This window comes from Lampris incognitus, chromosome 11 (assembly GCF_029633865.1).
Source record: "Lampris incognitus isolate fLamInc1 chromosome 11, fLamInc1.hap2, whole genome shotgun sequence".
Lineage (NCBI taxonomy): Eukaryota > Metazoa > Chordata > Actinopteri > Lampriformes > Lampridae > Lampris > Lampris incognitus.
In genome coordinates this window covers 6295853-6315870 of record NC_079221.1, presented here as the reverse complement: position 1 = coordinate 6315870, position 20018 = coordinate 6295853, and the positions used below count along the sequence as shown (strand labels likewise).

The window sequence follows — 20018 nt, the reverse complement described above, 5'->3', positions numbered from 1 at the left end:
CCCGCGGAGTTCAGCTGACTCGCGGAAGCCTCCGAAGTGTTATTGACTCTTCTGCAGAGTGTCCGTCCATTTAGAACTAGGGCACGTTCGCCGCACGTGCTGCAATTATGAGCAGGCATGACAGCGTCGTGTGTCAGCGATGGGGTGCAGAGACGCACTGGGTCCAGTGCTGGACACGAGAACTCCATGCAGTTTTCGGTCCTCCTCCTCCTCCTCCTCCTCCTCCGCTCCCTTTTTGCTTCCCTCAGCGTCCATTTCCTCCGCTGCTGCATTGTGGCGCTTATTCCCCGCATGGACTCGGGGAACTCGGGGCAGAACTCCCATCATTTTGCCTTCGTGCACATTCATCGTTTTCTTGCACGGCACCCATTAGACACACACGCACGCACACGCACACACTTCAACACACCCACATTCCCAATGCTTTAGCGCGCCATACTCTGCAATAACACCCCCTCCCCCCCCCCCCCCATAGACACACATGCTGTGGCCACTAACACTCTCTCTCTCTCTGTCTCTCTCTCTCTCTGACTCACTCAGTCACTCTCACACACACACATATTGTATATATATATATATATATATATATATACACAATCTCTTCTCTGACCCATTCGCTCCCCGCTTTGCTAAAAATAGCCCCTCACTCAGGAATATCTCTCAGACACTGTGCCGGTTTCTTTGACTCTCCTCACCCAACTGTGCACCTCCTTGCTCACTCGCCCAGCATCACTCCAAAATGTCACTGAGGCATTTTCACACTACACTCCCATTTCCCTTTCTTTCTTTCTTTCTTTCTTTCTTTCTTTCTTTCTTTCTTTCTTTCTGTTACACGTATTCTGCAGCAAGGCTGCTCGGTGTCCACGGGTCGGAAGATGCGTTTGATTTACAAGGTTACTCAGAAAAGCGCTTTTGTTGCAAAAAAAAAAAAGCATCCTCTTTGAAGGCAGTCGTCAGCGAACAGAGTGAGTGTGTGTAACAGCGGGGTGCGCTGACTCAGGGCGGTTGGGATCCGCCGTGCCGGGAGGGCAGCTGTTTTCAAGGTGAGGCCGAGGCCTCGCCGCCGATCACGTTAGGCTCCGTCGGCAGGCTCCGGGCGAGGTTTCTTGTGTTGGAGGTCTGATACGCAGCCTCCCTCTCTCCGTCGAGCCGAGGATCTAATTTGGGAAAACGTTGCTATTTGAAGAGCTGCGCCGTTTTGGATTTTTTTTTTCTTTTCCTTTCTATGCAGAATTGGTTTTCACTTCCACATTAGAAGAAACTTCAGTCGGTTCTCCAAATGACTCCAGATCTGAGTTTTTATTTAGCGTTACGTCACGATAACTGACAGTCTTTGAAACATTTCTGCTTTTGGAACCCAGTTTTTTTTTTTTTTTGCACAACCGCATCCAATTTCATGATTTTTAAATTGTCTTCTGTGTCAATATGTGGTAGAAAATGCAGGCACCATTAGGGATCTCCCTTAAGATTCTGTGGTGCTGTGGGAGTGTTTTTGCATGGTTTGTGGGTAGCCTTGCTCGGCAACAGTGGTAGTGAATATTTTCAAGGTATTTAAACGCCAGCCCACCAGTGCTCGGCACCATTTCAAACCGTAGTGTCAGCCATGAAACCGTGGCCTGAGTCACAGCGGCTGTGCTCTGCAAACAGGAACCTGCAACAGCCCACCCTCACCAAACTCAACCTCTCTCTCTCTCTCTCTCTCTCTCTCTCTCTCCCTCCCAGTGACCTGTTATCCTCCGATTATGTCGAAATCCACTACGAAGGGGGGAAACCAGTTCTATCTAAGGTAACGTGTTTACTAGTTGGGACTACATACTTTTTTTTCCCCCTTCGATGCACCAGGTTCTTCCTGCACAACCGGTGGAGCCTAATTGGCTCCCTATGGAAGCGGCACCGCCTGTAGCTGGTACAGACCGGACTGTTTAACGTTGTCTAATCTTTTTTGAACGGCACGCGGATGAAACAAAACAATATCTTGTGAAATTCCTGTGCGGTTCGTAGCCGCGCCGCTGTTAAGAAAACTGGAAACGCCGACTTCGTGTATTTGGCAGACCGGACCACGTGTAATGGTTTTTACAGGCCAGCTGGTTTTGAATCATTGTCTTACGCCAAATCTGCCCTCTTATTATTTGTCATAATTTACATTTTGGTGAAGCATGAACTGAGGCAATGTTGCCACTTTGAATGTCCATCCGTCCATCCGTCATCCAAACCGCTTATCCTGCTCTCAGGGTCGCGGGGATGCTGGAGCCTATCCCAGCAGTCACTGGGCAGCAGGTGGGGAGGCACTTTGAATGTCCCTTCCAGAATAGCAGAACAAGATGAGAGATTGGCTGTAACAGAGAGAGTCTGACAGATAGATAGATAGATAGATAGATAGATAGATGGATGGATGGATGGATGGATGGATGGATGGATGGATGGATGGATGGATGGATGGATGGATGGATGGATGGATGGATGGATGGATAGATAGATAGATAGATAGATAGATAGATAGATAGATAGATAGATAGATAGATAGATAGATAGATAGATAGATAGATAGATAGATAGATAGATTGATTTGATCGATTGGTTGATTGATAGATATTAAGGCGATGCTGCCACTTTGAACATAATCTCCCTTACAGAATGGCAGAACAAGATGAAGGGGTAAGAGATTGTGGGTAACAAGAGAGTGTGTGATAGACCGCACAAAAAAAGAGGGGGGGGGTGGGGAGAACAAGAGAGAGAGGGAGAGAAATAGAGTGACTAAGAGATGGTTGGAAATGAGCGCTGACAGCTAAACAGATGGGCAGAAAATAGAACGCTAGGAAGGGGTGTAGGGGGAGAAAGGGAGAGAGAGAGAGAGAGAGAGAGAGAGAGAGAGAGAGAGAGAGATGTTGGGAGTGGGACCTGGCTCGTGCTGCTGCGCCTGCTGTTGCTTGCTGCTGATTCAGGGGGAGGTTCGGGCCGGCCATACTGGAGCTGAATCAGCAGGGTTCCACTCCCCTGCAGCCTCCTGCTGGAGCCCAGGTCACGTGACAAGGGAGAGGTAGCACTCTGCAGTAGCAATGCAGCGTGGGATGGATGGGGGGCGGGGGGTGGGGTGAGAGTGAGAGGGAGAGAAAATGAGAGAAGGAAAATGTCCTCTGTTCACCCTAGGTCTGGCAGCTGAGTCACAGATGAAGCCAGGGCCCCTCCTGATGTGTTAATTGTAAACATATCACCAACCAGAGACTGCAGACCTTCACACGACAGCAGTCAGGGCAGACTTGGACAACAATGGCAAAGCGATACCCACATTTCTTTCTGTTGCAGTGATTGGGAGGGAGACAGACAGACAGACAGACAGACAGACAGATAGATAGATACAAAGACAGACAGAGATGGTTTTACTTTTGCTTTCAGCTGTACCCGTCTTCCCACAGGGCGGGGAGCACTGCTACTACCATGGCCAGGTGAGGGGGAACGATGAGTCCCGCGTGGCCATGTCTACCTGCAACGGGCTGCAGTAAGTGAATTAAGGAGCTCAGTTTAATTCTTGCCGTGCTCAGAATATGTGAACACTGATCTATGTCCCGCAGTTCCCATTGATTTATAATTGACTTGCTTCCCTCTCTCTCTGTCTCTCTCTCCCCCTATCACTCTGTCCCTATCACCCTCTTTTCTTCACCGTCTCTCTTCCTCTCCCCCTTTCACTCTCTCACCCCCTTTCACTCTCTCTCTCTCTCCCTATCACCCTCTTCTTCACTGTCTCTCTTCCTCTCCCCCTTTCACTCTCTCTCTCTGTCTCCCTATCACCCTCTTCTTCACTGTCTCTCTTCCTCTCCCCCTTTCACTCTCTCTCTCTCCCTATCACCCTCTTCTTCACTGTCTCTCTTCCTCTCTCACTCTATCTTCCTCTCTCCCTATCTCTCTCTCTTCCTCTCTCTCCCTATCACCCTCTTCTTCACTGTCTCTCTTCCTCTCTCACTCTATCTTGCTCTCTCCCTATCTCTCCCTATCTCTCTCTCTCTCTCTCTCCCTATCTCTCTCTCTCTCTCTCCCTATCTCTCTCTCTCTCTCTCCCTATCTCTCTCGCTCTCTCTCTCTCTCTCTCTCTCTCCCTATCTCTCTCTCTCTCCCTATCTCTCTCTCTCTCTCTCTCTCTCTCTCTCTCCCTATCTCTCTCTCTCTCTCTCCCTATCTCTCTCTCCCTCTCTCTCTCTCTCTCTCTCTCTCTCTCTCTCTCTCTCTCTCCCTATCTCTCTCTCTCCCTATCTCTCTCTCTCTCTCTCTCTCTCTCTCTCTCTCTCTCTCCTCTCTCTCTCTCTCTCTCTCTCTCTCTCTCTCTCTCTCTCTCTCTCTCTCTCTCCATATCACACACTCTCTCTCCCTATCACTCTCTCTCCTCCCCTCTCCCTCCTTCACCTGGCAGTGGAATGTTTGACGATGGAGTCCACGTATACCAGATCGAGCCCTTACAGCAGACTCACTCCATTGTAAGTTACTCTCGCACCCAAGACACAATCTCCGCCCTACTGCTCCGTTAGCGGCGTTAACGCCACGCGCCGGTGACATGTGTGATGCAGCTGTTGTTAAGGCGCCTATGTCGGTCAGGCCGTCCCTGGAGAAAACACCCCGCCGATGCAAAAAACCTTCCTATTGGTGAAGAAAGCCGGCGGTTTACAACATATAATAATGTTGATATACGATGTCCGGCCCAAGTAAATGAGCACGGGTCTGCGGCTGTACTAAAATGTGATGCATTGCTTGGTGCACGGTGGTGGCGGTGCTAAAATATTCAAAGTGGAAACTGCTTAACAAGAGAGCGATTACGAGTTGATGCCAGATGTGGAGTAATACGCACGGACGGCCCGGTGAAAGCTCAACTTCTTCGAGACAACCTTCTGTGAGACTTTCCATGTCTGCGCAATCATCATATTAATCAATGATCACTGATGTGGCGAGCGACTCGTTTATGCTCTCGCTCTTGCAGGGATTCTTGATTGACTTGTTTTTAATTACTATTTGTTATCCTTCATATTTGCACCATAGAGAATTCATGGCGGCAGCTGCACTTGACTTTGATTACGTCTTGTTTTATATTTTGCTAATTAAGCACCGTTTTGGTCCCGTGTCGAAATGATGCGTCAACATTTTGCGTTTTATAGCTTTACTAACTAGGCTTTTACCACGAGGAACTTTTTTTTTTTTTTTAATGGGCCCCCTGACACTCTTGGCTGGCCCCATTATCACATGGTTTCCTTCCGCGGCACGACCCCTCACATCCCGCCTCTGTCATCGCTCTCGTTTCGACGCTCGATGGTCTCTCCCCCGTACAGGATACAGCTGCAAGGCCGCACACGCTTCGCAGAACACCCAGCCCTCAGTGGAAGTACGAGCCGGAGGAGCAGGGTAAGGGAGGCTTCGCCCTTATTGTACTACATTGCACAACTTCCGCTGTTAGTTCCCGACATCTGACACATCTCCAAAACTCAGGGCCAAGCACAGATATACTAGTCATGAGCGGTGATTCATGGGCTCTGGAGACAGACCTCTAAACTGCCAAAGATCAAGGACTGCGTGGTACTGTTAAAAAACAGGGTTTTATGGACATTTACACGTTTCATAGTTATAAGGACATCCTTCTGTGGAGGTTGTGCAAGATTTATCTGTATAATTTATCCCATGTGCAACCAACCTTGGTTGGATTTATGCGAAATGAGCAGTTTTCTTAATGCAGTCTTTACACGGAAGTTGTGCATTCATTCTGATAGGCGGTTTTAAATGCGGTGATTAGCATCCTAGTGTTGTCCAAAGGAGTTGAATCAAGTGCAACTGGACTTGGTTATATATCCGTGAAGACGTTTCGCCTCTCGTCCAAGAGGCTTCCTCAGTTCGTGCCTTTCTGACTAGACCAAGCTGTGTCAGAAAGGCACGAACTGACGATGAGAGGCGAAACGTCTTCACGGATATATACCAAGTCCAGTTGCACTTGATTCAACTCCTTTGGATAACCACGACCGGGATGAATGAGAACATTCACAGACATCCCAGTGTTCTGTATTTCACTTTCTCAAATGTTTGTTTTTATTGCAACAACTGAAAAAAAAGGCCTTTTCTCACTCAGATATTGTTGTTGGGTTTTTTTTTTTGTATTTTTAAAAAGGAAAAGGTGGGGAGTCAACTAATTTAAACGGTTTTTGTTTTGATTTAGACACCAGGAGGGAGATCTAGTAGTTGACATAGGGGCCCAATTTATTTATAAGACAACGGGCGACAAAAGTGGTTCTTCAGGAACTCGAGCTACCTGACCATCTCTGGTTGCAAACTGCACAAAATTTGAAGCATCAAACAAAAAAATGGCCTTGAAAGTCCTTGTCATCATTAAGCGCCATGATGGCGATCTGTTTCGTGTTGAATAAATCCTACTATTACTGCGTAAAGCTTCACGTCTCTAGTGTGTACAGCAGTACTGCAAGTGAAAAAGGAGGAAATCGTAGCTCATATCACCAGGACAGCAAGTCCCATCGGGTTGAAACTCCCCACAATGTCCACACCACCATATCCTGTAAGTGTTTCTATTGAAGTGGTGCTGAGATTTTCTGTCCTGCTGTGCCTTCCCACAGCAGAGGAGGAAACGCTGTTTGCAGAACTAGACGACTTGTCCTGGCTGAAGAGTCGGAAAAAGCGAGCTGTAAGTCTCTGACCTCACCACACCCTTAAATAAAGCGGGCCCATTTATGGGCCGCATCATGATGTGAGGCTCTTCTACCACACGGTTCAGGTTTTAAAATGTCCCCTGTCCACAAGGTACACACTACAAATCAATAAATCAATCAATCAATCGGTCGATCAATCAATCTCGCACATGTTGCCACATTCAGTTGTGCCTACTGACTAATCAGAGAGATTCTAAACCTCTCAATGAGTCACAGACCCCCCTCATCATTGGTTGTCACTGGCTTTGTTTTGCAGATGCCTCGCAATATATTCGAGGAGATGAAGTATTTGGAAATTATGATTGTCAGTGACCACAGCATGGTAAGTGTAAGTTAGTGTGAGCAACAACAACAGGAAATTACTGCGGCGTCATTGCCTCGTGTTAATCTTTTCCCTGTTGCTGTGCCATCCCGTCATTTTGCAGTAATATTTGAGTTGATCTTTCTTTTTACAAAACTCTTTCGTCCACAAGAGGGCACAAGGCGACTCAGTACACCAGCCTCAGATCTCTGCAGTGTGTGTGCAGATCAGAAACTGAATTCCTGATACCTACAGCTGGTATTTTACCTAGTTAAAATTCCAGCTGTCATTGAAAATTAATGGGGGTAAAGCTGTAATTATTGCTAGTTTGACCAAACAAGGTTGAATCAGTTCATCTGGGTACATCCAGATGAACTGATTCAACCTTCTTTGATCTGGATCAACGTAAACATTGTATCCAGATGAACTGATTCAACCTTTGATCTGGATCCACGTGAACATTGTATCTAGATGAACTGATTCAACCTTTGATCTGGATCCATGTGAACATTGTATCTAGATGAACTGATTCAGCCTTCTTTGATCTGGATCAATGTAAACATTGTATCCAGTTCTGATTCAACCTTCTTTGATCTGGATCAACGTAAACATTGTATCCAGATGAACTGATTCAACCTTTGATCTGGATCCATGTGAACATTGTATCTAGATGAACTGATTCAGCCTTCTTTGATCTGGATCAATGTAAACATTGTATCCAGTTCTGAGTCAACCTTCTTTGATCTGGATCAACGTATAACATTATATCCAGATGAACTGATTCAGCCTTCTTTGATATTCTTAACTGGATTATTGAGCATGCGTCAAGGCATCGCTAGTTTGAGTTTAGTTTTTGATGTCACGATTTGAATTTTCTGATATCGAACAATTGGAATTTTAACTAGATAAGATTGATTTTATGATATCAGCTGCTGGCGTTTTAATTAAAGAGAATTTGGTTGCCCAAAAAGGGAATTTTAACTCGTTAAGACTGAATTAGAATGAGTCGTAACATAATTTCTGATGTCAAAAATTGACATTTTAAGGGGCGTCCGGGCAGCGTAGCGGACTATTCCGTTGCCTACCAACACGGGGATTTGCCGGTTCGAATCCCTCTGTTACCTTCGGCTTGGTCGGGCGTCCCTACAGACGCAATTGGCCGTGTATGTGGGTGGGAAGCCAGATGTGGGTATGTGTCCTGGTCACTGCACTAGCGCCTCCTCTGGTCGGTCAGGGCGCCTGTTCAGGGGAGGGGGAACTGGGGGGGAATAGCGTGATCCTCCCATGCGCTACGTCCCCCTGGCGAGGCATGTGGTAGTCTGCAGCCCTCCCCGGATCAGAAGACAGGGGGTGGAGCAGCGACCAGGACGGCTCGGAAGAGTGGGGTAATTGGCTGGATACAATTGGGGGAGGAAAAGAGGGGGGAAAATTGATTTTGCAATACAAAGAAAAAAGATTGAAAACTGAAAAAGTTGGTCATAGTACATTTGACTTCTTGTCTTTTTGCAGTACAAACGATACAAGACCAAGCAGTACACGAAGAATTTCGCAAAGTCAGTGGTCAACCTCGTGGATGCTGTGAGTAACCGCTTCATCCCCCGTTTCAGAGACAGACATCTTGTTTGTAGGCCTCTTAGAATTTACACACTGAAAAACTAAAGTCTTTTATCATGCAGCGCTCTTAAGCGTCCCTTCAGTGCAGAATAAAATGTCCAGAGCCACGGTAAGAAGGGTGGGCTACTTTCTGCGTCAAAACATTGAGGTGACGAACGACTGTGGAATAAAAAAAAAATAAAAAAAAACATAATTACAGTGAATGAGTGGAACAACTGAGCATATTCCTATAGCAACTGAACTCAATTACATGAAAAAAAAGAAAGTTAAGGAGTCCGATTTTTAAAAAAAAAATTTTTTCCTGGAGAATTCGTCTTTTGGACCCCGAGTTGGCCCCGTCTGTGCTGTCTGTGATTCTGTCTCGGAGTCGATGCTGTGCTGGTGTTTGCTTTGTGTTTGTGGTCACGTGCAATAACGTTCCCTCTGTTTCCCCCTGCTCCCAGTGTGCTGCACCCTCCTGTCTGTCCTCCTCACAAGTACAGACTTTAATTCACACCCAGTGTTGTTCTCCTGTGCTGTGCTTTTGTTTCTATCTCTCTCTCTCTGTCTCTCTCTCTGTCTCTCTCTCTCTCTCTCTCTGTCTCTTGCTCTCTCGCTGGCTTGCTCTCTCTCTCTCTCTCTCTCTCTCTCTCTCTCTCTCTCTCACTTGCTTGCTCTCTGTCTCTCTCACTCACTTGCTTGCTCTCTCTCTCTCACTCTCTCACTCTCTCACGCACTTGCTTGCTCTCTCTCTCTCTCTCTCTCTCTCACTCGCTTGCTCTCTGTCTCTCTCTCTGTCTCTCTCTCTCTCACTCACTTGCTTGCTCTCTCTCTCTCTCTCTCTCTCACTCACTCACTCACTCGCTTGCTCTCTCTCTCTCTCTCTCTCTCTCTCTCTCACTCACTCACTCGCTTGCTCTCTCTCTCTCTCTCTCTCTCACTCGCTTGCTCTCTGTCTCTCTCTCTCTCTTACTCACTTGCTTGCTCTCTCTCTCTCTCTCTCTCTGTCTCTCTCTCGCTCTCTGTCTTACTCACTTGCTTGCTCTCTCTCTCTCTCTCTCTCTCTCTCTCTCTCTCTCGCTCTCTCTCTCTTACTCACTTGCTTGCTCTCTGTCTCTCGCGCTTGCTTGCTGTCTGTCTCTCGCTCTCTCTCTCTCTGTCTCTCTCTCTCGCTGGCTTGCTCTCTCTCTCTCTCTCTCTCTCTGTCCCTCTCTCTCGCTGGCTTGCTCTCTCTCTCTCTCTCTCGCTCTCTCTTGCTTGCTTGCTCTCGCTCTCTCTTTCTCCTTCTTTATCCCCTGCCCCCCCCCCCTTCACTACATGCGTCAATGACAGATCTTCAAAGAGCATCTGCACACGCGTGTGGTGCTTGTTGCTGTGGAGATCTGGACAGACAAGGATCAGATCCCCATCAGTGTGAAGCCGCTGGAGATGCTGCGAGATTTCTCCAAGTACCGACAGCAGAGCATCAAGCAACACGCAGACACCGTGCACCTCTTCTCGTAAGTGCACGGCCTTGGCCTGTTCGTAGCCAAATCACAAAGGTGTGCAGCAAGTGGAAATCATGTTATAGGGGCTCCGGGTAGCGTGGCGGTCTATTCTGTTGCCTACTAACACGGGGATCGCCAGTTCGAATCCCCGTGTTACCCCTGGCTTGTTCGGGCGTCCCTACAGACACCGGCCGTGTCTGTGGGTGGGAAGCCGGATGTGGATATGTGTCCTGGTCGCTGCACTAGCGCCTACTCTGGTCGATCGGGGGGGGGGGAACAGCGTGATCCTCCCACGTGCTACATCCTCCTGGTGAAATTCCTCACTGTCAGGTGAAAAGAAGCGGCTGGCTTCTTTTCACCTGACAGTATCAGAAATACTAGTATTTCCACATATATCGGAGGAGACGTGGTAGTCTGCAGCCCTCCCCGGATCAGCAGAGGGGGTGGAGCAGCGACCGGGGTGGCTCGGAACCCAGATAGCATCCGGCTGAGGGCCACTTAAGGCAATGATGCGGCACTGACGGCCTTCTTCTGGCCCTGACAAAATGGATGCGAGCCTGAAGTGGCCCACATGTATAATAGCAAATATGGCCCAAATATGCCAAATCAAATGTGGGCCTTTTTTGGCAAAGATCCGGCGCTCTCGGCAACATGTGATCTGGATGTGACCCCGAAGTGGCCCGTGTGGTAAATGGCGAATATGGCCCAAATATCACAAAACAAATATGGGCCGCCTTTGGCAAATATGTGGCACATGCGGCCTTGCTATGGCTCGGTTCTGGCCCAGATCTTTCAAACAGGAGCGGACCGCCCAAGTGCCATCATTCCACATGGTATGTGGGCCGGATGAAAGTGTCGGGTGTGGGACGGGTCCGGGCCACAGCAATTTTGCTATCTGGGAAGAGTGGGGTAATTGGCCAAGCACAATTGGGGAGATAAAGAAAGCATGTTATAGCTGCCTATTTGTAGTCATTGTGTTAGTATGTCTTCAGAAATGACATAATTTGTATATATTAGATGTAAATCTCCTATACATTAGGAGATCTATTAGGTTCCAGCTAGCACGTTTACTGATATAATTGTTTGTGTTGCTTTTTACAACATATACTTCTCCCCCCCCCTCGCCTAATGTTGTGTAGCAATGTGACCTTCCACTACCGCAAGAGCAGCGCCGCGTACTTCGGGGGGATGTGCTCCGTGAGCCGGGGGGTCGGGGTCAACGAGGTCAGATTTTTCCCGCCTAACGTCTAAGTGTCGCGCAGTTTAGTGTGTCCCGAGGTGTGATCGCAGCTAATTGAATGTGTGACCTCCGCTGTTCCAACAGTACGGCACCACCTGGTCCATGGCGGTGTCTCTGTCCCAGAGCCTGGCGCAGAACCTGGGCATCCAGTGGGACCCGGCGTCCAGGAGAAGTACACACACACACACACACACAACAAAAACAGTCTCTGCCTCATGGCTGTATTTGATTTTGGGGGTAGCGGTGGTGGGGGAGTGGGGGGTGAGAGGTGGGGTGGGGGGGGATTTAAACGAGAGTTTATGACTCAGATTCACTTGAAGCGTTGAGAGATGGATGGATTATTGTGCTGAGAAATTAAACCACATAGAATTGACCAAAGCATTACAGCACCTCTCTATTCTTTTATATGCTTTCTTTATTTTCTCTTTCTGTCCCTCTACTCTCTCTCTCACCCCCTTCACTCTCTCTCTCTACTTCTCTCTCTCACCCCCTCTCTACTCCTCTCTCTCATTCTCTCACCCTCTCTCTCTTTACTTCTCTCTCTCTCTCACATGCTCGTCTGCAGAGGAGTGCGGTTGCGCGGATTCTTGGTTTGGTTGCATAATGGAGGACACTGGGTAATGTCTGACATCTCCCTGACACACACACACACACACACACACACACACACACACACACACAAACACAAACACACAGAAGGAACGGGAGGGGGAGTGTAGGAATCACATCACAGAGATGCATTCATTGCAAGGTCAACGGCTGTGTGTGCATTTGCACGATTATGAAATGACTGCTATTAGCTCGTTTACGGGAATAATTCCATTAAGACGTTCACATGCAGAGCAGAATTATTGTTTTGCAAATGTTCCTGTTTTCATTCGCTAATGCATGCTGTGATTAAGTGTACAGCTCCCATTTGCGCTTGTGTAAATTTATTGTAATTTATTCAATGCTGACTCTCCACAATGGAGCCCGGATGCATATAGTTAGCTGTAAAAAAAAAAAATCCAAGGTTTTTTTTTTGGCAAAGGTTACCACTCCCCTAATATTGTGACTAGTATTCCACCAATCCACACATCCTTTGACTGTATTCTGATACTTTGGCTGCAACTTTACATGATTGTAAATCACTCATTTGACGCCTGTGATCATCTCTGTAATCCCATATCTGCAGTATTCTAATGAAACCACAGTATATGCATGCATTAAACATTACTACTACTACTACTACTACTTTCAGCTGCTCCCGTTAGGGGGCGCCACAGCGGATCATCGGTTTCCATCTCTTCCTGTCCTCTGCATCTTCCTCTGTCACACCAGCCACCTGCATGTCCTCTCTCACCACATCCATAAACCTCCTCTTTGGCCTTCCTCTTCTCTTCTTCTCTGGCAGCTCCATATTCAGCATCCTTCTCTCAATATACCCAGCATCTCTCCTCCACACATGTCCAAGCCATCTCAAACTAGCCTCTCTTGCTTTGTCTCCAAACCGTCCAACCTGAGCTGTCCCTCTAATATACTCGTTCCTAATCCTGTCCTTCTTCATCACTCCCAATGAAAATCTCAGCATCTTCAACTCTGCCACCTCCAGCTCCACCTCCTGTCTTTTCATCAGTGCCACCGTCTCCAAACCATATAACATAGCTGGTCTCACTGTCATCTTTTAAACCTTCCCTTTAACTCTTGTTGGTACTCTTCTGTCGCAAATCCCTCCTGACACTCTTCTCCATCCACTCCACCCTCTAATTCCATTCTAATACGTTGGCTGTAACTTCACGTAATTGTAAATCATTCATTTGATGCCTGTGGTCATCTCTGTAATCCCATATCTGCAGTATTCTAATAAAACCATAGTATATGCGTGCATTAAACATTGTCGGTAATAAATCGCACACAAAATGGTTGCAGGTGACAAACATAAAACATTAAAAAATGCTAGCAGCTTAATAAGAAGGAATAGACAACACAGACCTCCAGAGACTGCTGCAGGGACGTTCTTTTTTTTTAAAGTGAACAGTGTAAAAGTGTAACTGACATTGTGATCTGTAGTGAGAGTAGGGCGCAGGTGGAGGAGAGCCTGGAGAGGTGGAGGAGAGCCTGGAGAGGTGGAGGTATGCACTGGAGAGAAGAGGAATGAAAGTCAGCAGGAGCGAGACGGAATACATATGCGTGAATGAGAGGGAGGACAGCGGAATGGTGAGGATGCAAGAAGTAGAGGTGACGAAGGCATATGAGTTTAAATACTTGGGGTCAACTGTCCAAAGTAATGGGGAGTGCAGAAGAGAGGTGTAGAAGAGAGTACAGGCAAGGTGGAGTGGGCGGAGAAGAGTGTCAGGAGTGATGTGTGACAGAAGGGTACCAGCAAGAGTTAAAGGGAAGGTTTACAAGATGGTTGTGAGACCAGCTATGTTGTATGGTTTGGAGACGGTGGCACTGATGAAAAGACAGGAGGTGGAGCTGGAGGTGGCAGAGTTGAAGATGCTAAGATTTTCATTGGGAGTGATGAAGAAGGACAGGATTAGGAACGAGTATATTAACGGGACAGCTCAGGTTGGACGGTTTGGAGACAAAGCAAGATAGGCAAGATTGAGATGGCTTGGACATGTGCGGAGGAGAGATGCTGGGTATATTGGGAGAAGGATGCTGAATATGGAGCAGCCAGGGAAGAGGAGAAGAGGAAGGCCAAAGAGGAGGTTTATAGATGTGGTGAGGGAGGACACGCAGGTGGCTGGTGTGACAGAGGAAGATGCAGAGGACAGGAAGAGATGGAGACGGGTGATCCACTGTGGCGACCCCTAACGAGACCAGCCGAAAGTAGTAGTAGTAGGTTGTAAAAGTGCAACTAATGATCGGTGCACATTGCCCCCTCCCCTCCCAGAGTGCAACACCCTCGGAAGTTCTCCAAGTGCAGCATCTCCGACTACAAGGAGTTCCTCTTGAAAGGCGGAGGGTCGTGTCTGTTCAAAAGGCCAAACAAGGTGTGACGCTCGCGGCGCTTCACCACATCGAGCATGTCGTAGGCGTGGTAATCAGAAACCCTCTGACCGCCGCTGCTTCTTTCTCTTTCAGCTGTTTGAGGCAACAGAGTGTGGGAATGGGTATGTGGAGGTGGGAGAGGAGTGCGACTGCGGTGCGAGAGCGGTGAGTTTCTGACTATTTAATAAGTCATTTGGGGGGGGGGGGGGGGAGACGTAAATAGGGTTGTACTGTCTGATTTCCACTTTTGTCTGTTCTTTATTTTCACTCTTAATTTGTTTTCAGGAGTGCTATAAGGAATGCTGTAAGAAGTGCTCCCTGGCCAATGGTGCACACTGCAGTGACGGCCCATGTTGCAATAATACCTGTCTGGTATGAGCTTGTTAGTTATTCTCACCAGAAGAGAAGAAAAAAAAAAGAGAGACACCTGCAAAAATTATTGCCCTCAGGGGCATCGGGGTAGCGTAGCGGTCTACTCTGTTGCCTACCAACACGGGGATCCCGGTTCGAATCCCCATGTTGCCTCTGGCTTGGTCGGGCGTCCCTACAGACGCAATTGGCCGTGTCTGCGGGTGGGAAGCCGGATGTGGGTATGTGTCCTGGTCGCTGCACTAGCGCCTCCTCTGGTCAGTCAGGGCGCCTGTTAAGGGGGAACTGGGGGGGGGGAATAGCGTGATCCTCCCACACGCTACGTCCCCCTGGTGAAACTCCTCAGTCAGGTGAAAAGAAGCGGCTGGCGACTCCACATGTATTGGAGGAGGCATGTGGTAGTCTGCAGCCCTCCCCTGATTGGCAGAGGAGGTGGAGCAGCGACCTGGACGGCTCTGAAAATAGGGTACAATTGGGGAGAAAAGGGGGGTGAATTATTGCCCTCATAGGAAATAAATCTACTCCCACGCTTTATTTACATGTTTTTGTTCTCTCTTTTTCTTGCCAGTTTTATCCACGGGGGTACAGCTGCCGCTACGCTGTAAATGACTGTGACATCTCAGAGACCTGCTCTGGAGACTCTGGACAGGTGATCTCTAGCAGCGTTCAATGTTTCATCTCTAACTTCTAATCTATACCACTCATATACCCTTATGTCGGTCAATTCAAATAGGTATGACTTAGTAAAGAACAAAACTTTCTCAATCATTCATCACTTGCAGTGCCCTCCCAACCTCCACAAACAAGATGGCTACCCCTGCCATCTAAACCAGGTAAACAACTGGACTTCTTTGGCACAACTATTCTACTGATCCAGCTGCAGCAGCTTTGCAGCGGATCAGGGGTTTGGCAGGAAGAGGGAAAATGAGAACCCTTCTCTTTCCGCAGGGACGCTGCTACAACGGAGAGTGCAAGACCAGAGAAAACCAGTGCAAATACATCTGGGGGCCAAGTAGGTTCAGCATGCCAAACGTTCAAGTCTAGCGTCAGTTCAGCGCAACGAGACGCTAACATGGAGAGAGAGAGAGAGAGAGAGAGAGAGAGAGAGACATTGAAACAGACTGGTGGAGCTGGTGCAGTGCAGTTAGCTTTTAAGGCACACACTCATCCCTCCTCTTCTGTTGTCTTTCTCTTCGCAGAAGCAGGCGGCTCGGAGAAGCTCTGCTACGAGAAGTTAAACACAGAGGGGACGGAGAAGGGCAACTGTGGAAAGGATGGCGAGAAATGGGTCCAGTGTAGCAAACAGTGAGTTCGGATACAACAGCAAAGGTCAGAGGGGCATTTTTCTTGCACCGGGTAGCAAATATCATTCGTCCTGCTCCATGAATTGTCGTCTCCGTCAAAAGCGTCCTCTGCAGCTTGTCTGTTCAACTTGGTGTTATCCACTGTGATACAGTTCGGTTAAAGGAGGAGAGAGAAGGGGCGTCCGGGTAGCGTGGCGGTCTATTCCGTCGCCTACCAACACGGGGATCCCGGTTCCAATCCCCGTGTTACCTCCGGCTTGGTCGGGCGTCCCTACAGACACCATTGGCCGTGTCTGCGAATAGGAAGCCGGATGTGGGTATGTGTCCTGGTCGCCGCACTAGCGCCTCCTCTGGTCTGTCGGGGCACAGGTGGAACTGGGGGGGACCGGCGTGATCCTCCCATGCGCTACGTCCCCCTGGTGAAACTCCTCACTGTCAGGTGAAAAGAAGCGGCTGGTTACTCCACATGTATGGGTGGAGGCATGTGGTAGTCTGCAGCCCTCCCCGGATCAGCAGAGGGGGTGAAGCAACGACCGGGACGGCTCGGAAGAGTGGGGTAATTGACCGGGTACAATTGGGGAGAAAAAGCGGGGGGGGGGGGGTCCTTGTGTGCATTGGCACACTTGGCCAATAAAGTTGATTCTGATTTTTCTGCACATCCTTTGCAGCGATGTGTTCTGTGGGTACCTGTTGTGTGCCAACATCGGGCGAAACCCACGCATCGGGATAATGAAGGGCGAGGCCACCCACACCTCTTTCAACCATCAGAACAGGGTGATAGACTGCAGGTAAACCTTACTCTCTTCTCTCTTCTTGTCAAACTTTCTGACTGCCTACATCTCTTCTCTCAGTTCCCCTTCATACTCTCCTTGTTTTTGCTCCCTCTTTCCTAATGTCTGACTCCACTCTATCCGCCCCCCCCCCCATCCTTTCGTTTTCCCACAGCGGTGGCCATGTCCTCTTGGACGATGAGACTGACTTAGGCTATGTGGAGGATGGGACTCCCTGCGGGCCATCGATGATGTGCCTTGACCACAAGTGTCTGCCCATCCAGTCGCTCAACATGAGCATCTGCCCCAGCGGACCCAATGGACAGGTGTGCTCTGCCCATGGGGTGAGTCCCGGTAAACGGAGACATGCAGGGAGCTGTGTGAACCAAGGAACGTCTCGTTGCCAGCTCCTAGGAATGTTGTCCATCTGCGTTGCTAAAGGGGGGGAAAAATTAAAGAAAAAGTCCGGTATTTTTTAACCATGGCCCTATTCTCCTATTGTTAGGAGTCAAACCGAGCGATGGCTAGCAGAATCTTTTAACAAGACCCAGTACGGAGCAAGCTGGGGTCAGCCGACCGCTGCACACCGAGCTGCAATTAAATCCTATGGGGCAAATACTCTCACTAAATAACACCCCCCCCCCCGTAAGAGCTTTACAACAGTCAGGATGTTTTGAGAAGTGTCTAAACACACCTTCCACTATGAAAAGACAGTCCCAGATCAGCCAGTCAGCACAGGGATCGACGTAGCGAAAGACTTTTTTTTTGCGTTTCGCCCCAACTTTCTCACACTTCCACCGTTGTCTCCCTACAAAACCTCACTCCTCACAGGATTACAGGGGGAGACTGCCGCTCTGGGTTGGAAATGGATTTATATTAGAAATGGACTGATGTCTATATGTAGATTATAGCTAGAGATACAAGTTATGAAATTAGAAAAAGTTTTCCAGGCCTGGAAATCATTTGGAATTAACAGAATGTTTTGAATATACACCGATTTTGGCTATTTTTAAAGATATGTTTATCCATCCATCCATTATCCGAGCCGCTTATCCTGAGTAGGGTCGTGGGATGCTGGAGCCTATCCCAGCAATCATTGGGCGGCAGGTGGGGAGACACCCTGGACAGGCCGCCAGGCCATCACACAGGGCCTACACACACACACACACACACACACACACACACACACACACACACACACCTATAGGGACAATTTAGTACGGCCGAGTCACCTGACCTACATGTCTTTAGACTGTGGGAGGAAACCGGAGCACCCGGAGGAAACCCACACAGACACGGGGAGAACACGCAAACTCCACATGGAGGACGACCCGGGACGACCCCCATGGCTGGACTACCCCGGGGCTCGAACCCAGAACTCTCTTGCTGTGAGGCAACTTCGCTAACCACTGCGCCACCATGAGGCCCTATTCCCTTTTCCTTAGACAAAAACAAAACAAAAAAACAACGCTTATTTGATTGGTCAACTTAAACCAAACATCTTCCCTATAGTTGTATAATAGGTTGGTTAAATATCTGGCCATCGCCAGTTAGATAAGATTACAAGACAACGCAAACTGCATCGATATATGGAATGAGATAGAAGCTTTCCGAGAGCTTTCTGTATGATTTACCCTATGACAGGTCCCGGTACCAAAGTAACAGGACATTCCTTCCTCCTCTCTCCTCCGGGGGATTCAGGGCCTGACACCATTATTCCGATATTGGAAATTTGTCTGCAACAGTAAAATTGCTTGAATTGTTGTTTGGTGTAAGGCCTGACAGATGGCCTATTAAGGGCAAAACCACCACCGGCAGCACCATGGACAGGAGCGGCAGTCACCAGACTAACAACCGCAGGGAGGATGTGCATTTCCGAAGCAGTGGGCATTCGTTTTAGGGATAACGGGCTGTCAGACAAATGGGCTTTCGGTCCAATGGGACATTTTTCGAACTATTGTGGGTTCGGAATAATGGGCCGTTGGAACAATGGCATGGCGCAGATTTGCTATCGGCTGAAGTGATGTGGGCGCTGAAGGCGGTGGACTCACCATAAAGTCGTACAGCTCGTGTGGTAACACAGGCGAGCTTTTCAGAGCTATTTTCCCCCAACAGCAGCCAAATTTAGTCATGGGGAAGCTAAGTGTGCGTACCTCTCCACATGTTGGAATTGCTCCCTACTTCAAATCGCTTGTTGTCAGAGGTGTCCGGGCAGGCTGGTTATGCAATGATGTTCGACAAAAGCCTGAAAAAGGCTCTCCGACAATGCTCCATGCTACACTTTTGCTACAATGCCTGTCTTAGGGGACAGCACACTGGAGTAAGAGCCTCATTGTTGCACCCTTTGATTGCCCTATAGGCCTACCAGTTTTAAACTGCTGAAATAAAGACATGAAAATGGGGTAAAATATCATGGAAAATTTCTGGAAAAGTTTTGAAAATTCATTGGTAAATATGTGTGTGAAAACAACATATATATATATATTGGTGGCGCAGTGGTTAGCACGGTCGCCTTACAGCAAGAAGGTTCACGGTTCGAGCCCCGGGGTAGTCCAATCTTGGGGGTCGTCCCGGGTCGTCCTCTGTGTGGAGTTTGCATGTTCTCGTCAGGTGACTCGGCCGTACTACATTGTCCCTAGGTGTGAATGTGTGTGTTGGTGTGTGATGGCCTGGCAGCCTTTCCAGGGTGTCTCCCCACCTGCCGCCCAATGACTTCTGGGATAGGCGCCAGCATTCCCGTGACCCTGAGAGCAGGATAAGCGGTTTGGATAATCGATGTATGGATATATATGATTGATATCGTGGCTGAGGCTCTTTGGACTCTTCTCATGACATTCTGAGCCTGTTAGTGCCAAAAAAAAAGCTCTTTTAGTGGACGTTATTTGGAGAAGGATTACATTTCAGCTCATGCTCAATACAGAATCAGTCTAAAGATTCTGCAACCCATCCCTGGGTTTGACTCCTAACAATAACAGAAAAATAGGGTTTAGGTCAGAGGGGTAGTAAATGTCAAGTTAATACATGCTGGGTTGGTAACTTGTGATATTAAGAGCCCTGGCTGAAATAATTCAAGCACGTTTGACCATTTATGAAAAAGTTGTGAGCAATTTTGTACAGCCGTTCCACTGCCACTAGGGGGCGGCCATGGTCTCTGCTGCATACCGCCACATAGGCTGAATGGCTAGAAACGTTAAATACAGGAGAGACAAAATGCGCAAAAGCTGAAATCAGCATCCACAGAGAAGATGGTAGAAAGAGACACGGAAGCCAGGAAGCATGAATGAATGTA

The 20018-nt window shown here is 48.3% G+C and overlaps 1 protein-coding gene across 1 annotated transcript in view; it reads left to right on the top strand.

Moving 5' to 3' along the window:
• Window positions 1–20018, top strand: part of LOC130120497 (disintegrin and metalloproteinase domain-containing protein 23) — a 31879-nt gene that overhangs the window by 6444 nt on the left and 5417 nt on the right. The window contains exons 4-23 of the mRNA XM_056289059.1: window positions 1723–1786; window positions 3414–3496; window positions 4403–4466; window positions 5310–5382; window positions 6597–6664; window positions 6946–7011; window positions 8500–8568; window positions 9916–10082; window positions 11210–11294; window positions 11395–11482; window positions 11876–11927; window positions 14189–14288; window positions 14380–14451; window positions 14572–14658; window positions 15224–15304; window positions 15438–15488; window positions 15604–15667; window positions 15855–15960; window positions 16628–16747; window positions 16905–17073. Coding sequence (XP_056145034.1) covers window positions 1723–1786; window positions 3414–3496; window positions 4403–4466; window positions 5310–5382; window positions 6597–6664; window positions 6946–7011; window positions 8500–8568; window positions 9916–10082; window positions 11210–11294; window positions 11395–11482; window positions 11876–11927; window positions 14189–14288; window positions 14380–14451; window positions 14572–14658; window positions 15224–15304; window positions 15438–15488; window positions 15604–15667; window positions 15855–15960; window positions 16628–16747; window positions 16905–17073 — 1729 coding nt within the window. The remainder of the gene's footprint in view (window positions 1–1722; window positions 1787–3413; window positions 3497–4402; window positions 4467–5309; window positions 5383–6596; window positions 6665–6945; window positions 7012–8499; window positions 8569–9915; window positions 10083–11209; window positions 11295–11394; window positions 11483–11875; window positions 11928–14188; window positions 14289–14379; window positions 14452–14571; window positions 14659–15223; window positions 15305–15437; window positions 15489–15603; window positions 15668–15854; window positions 15961–16627; window positions 16748–16904; window positions 17074–20018) is intronic.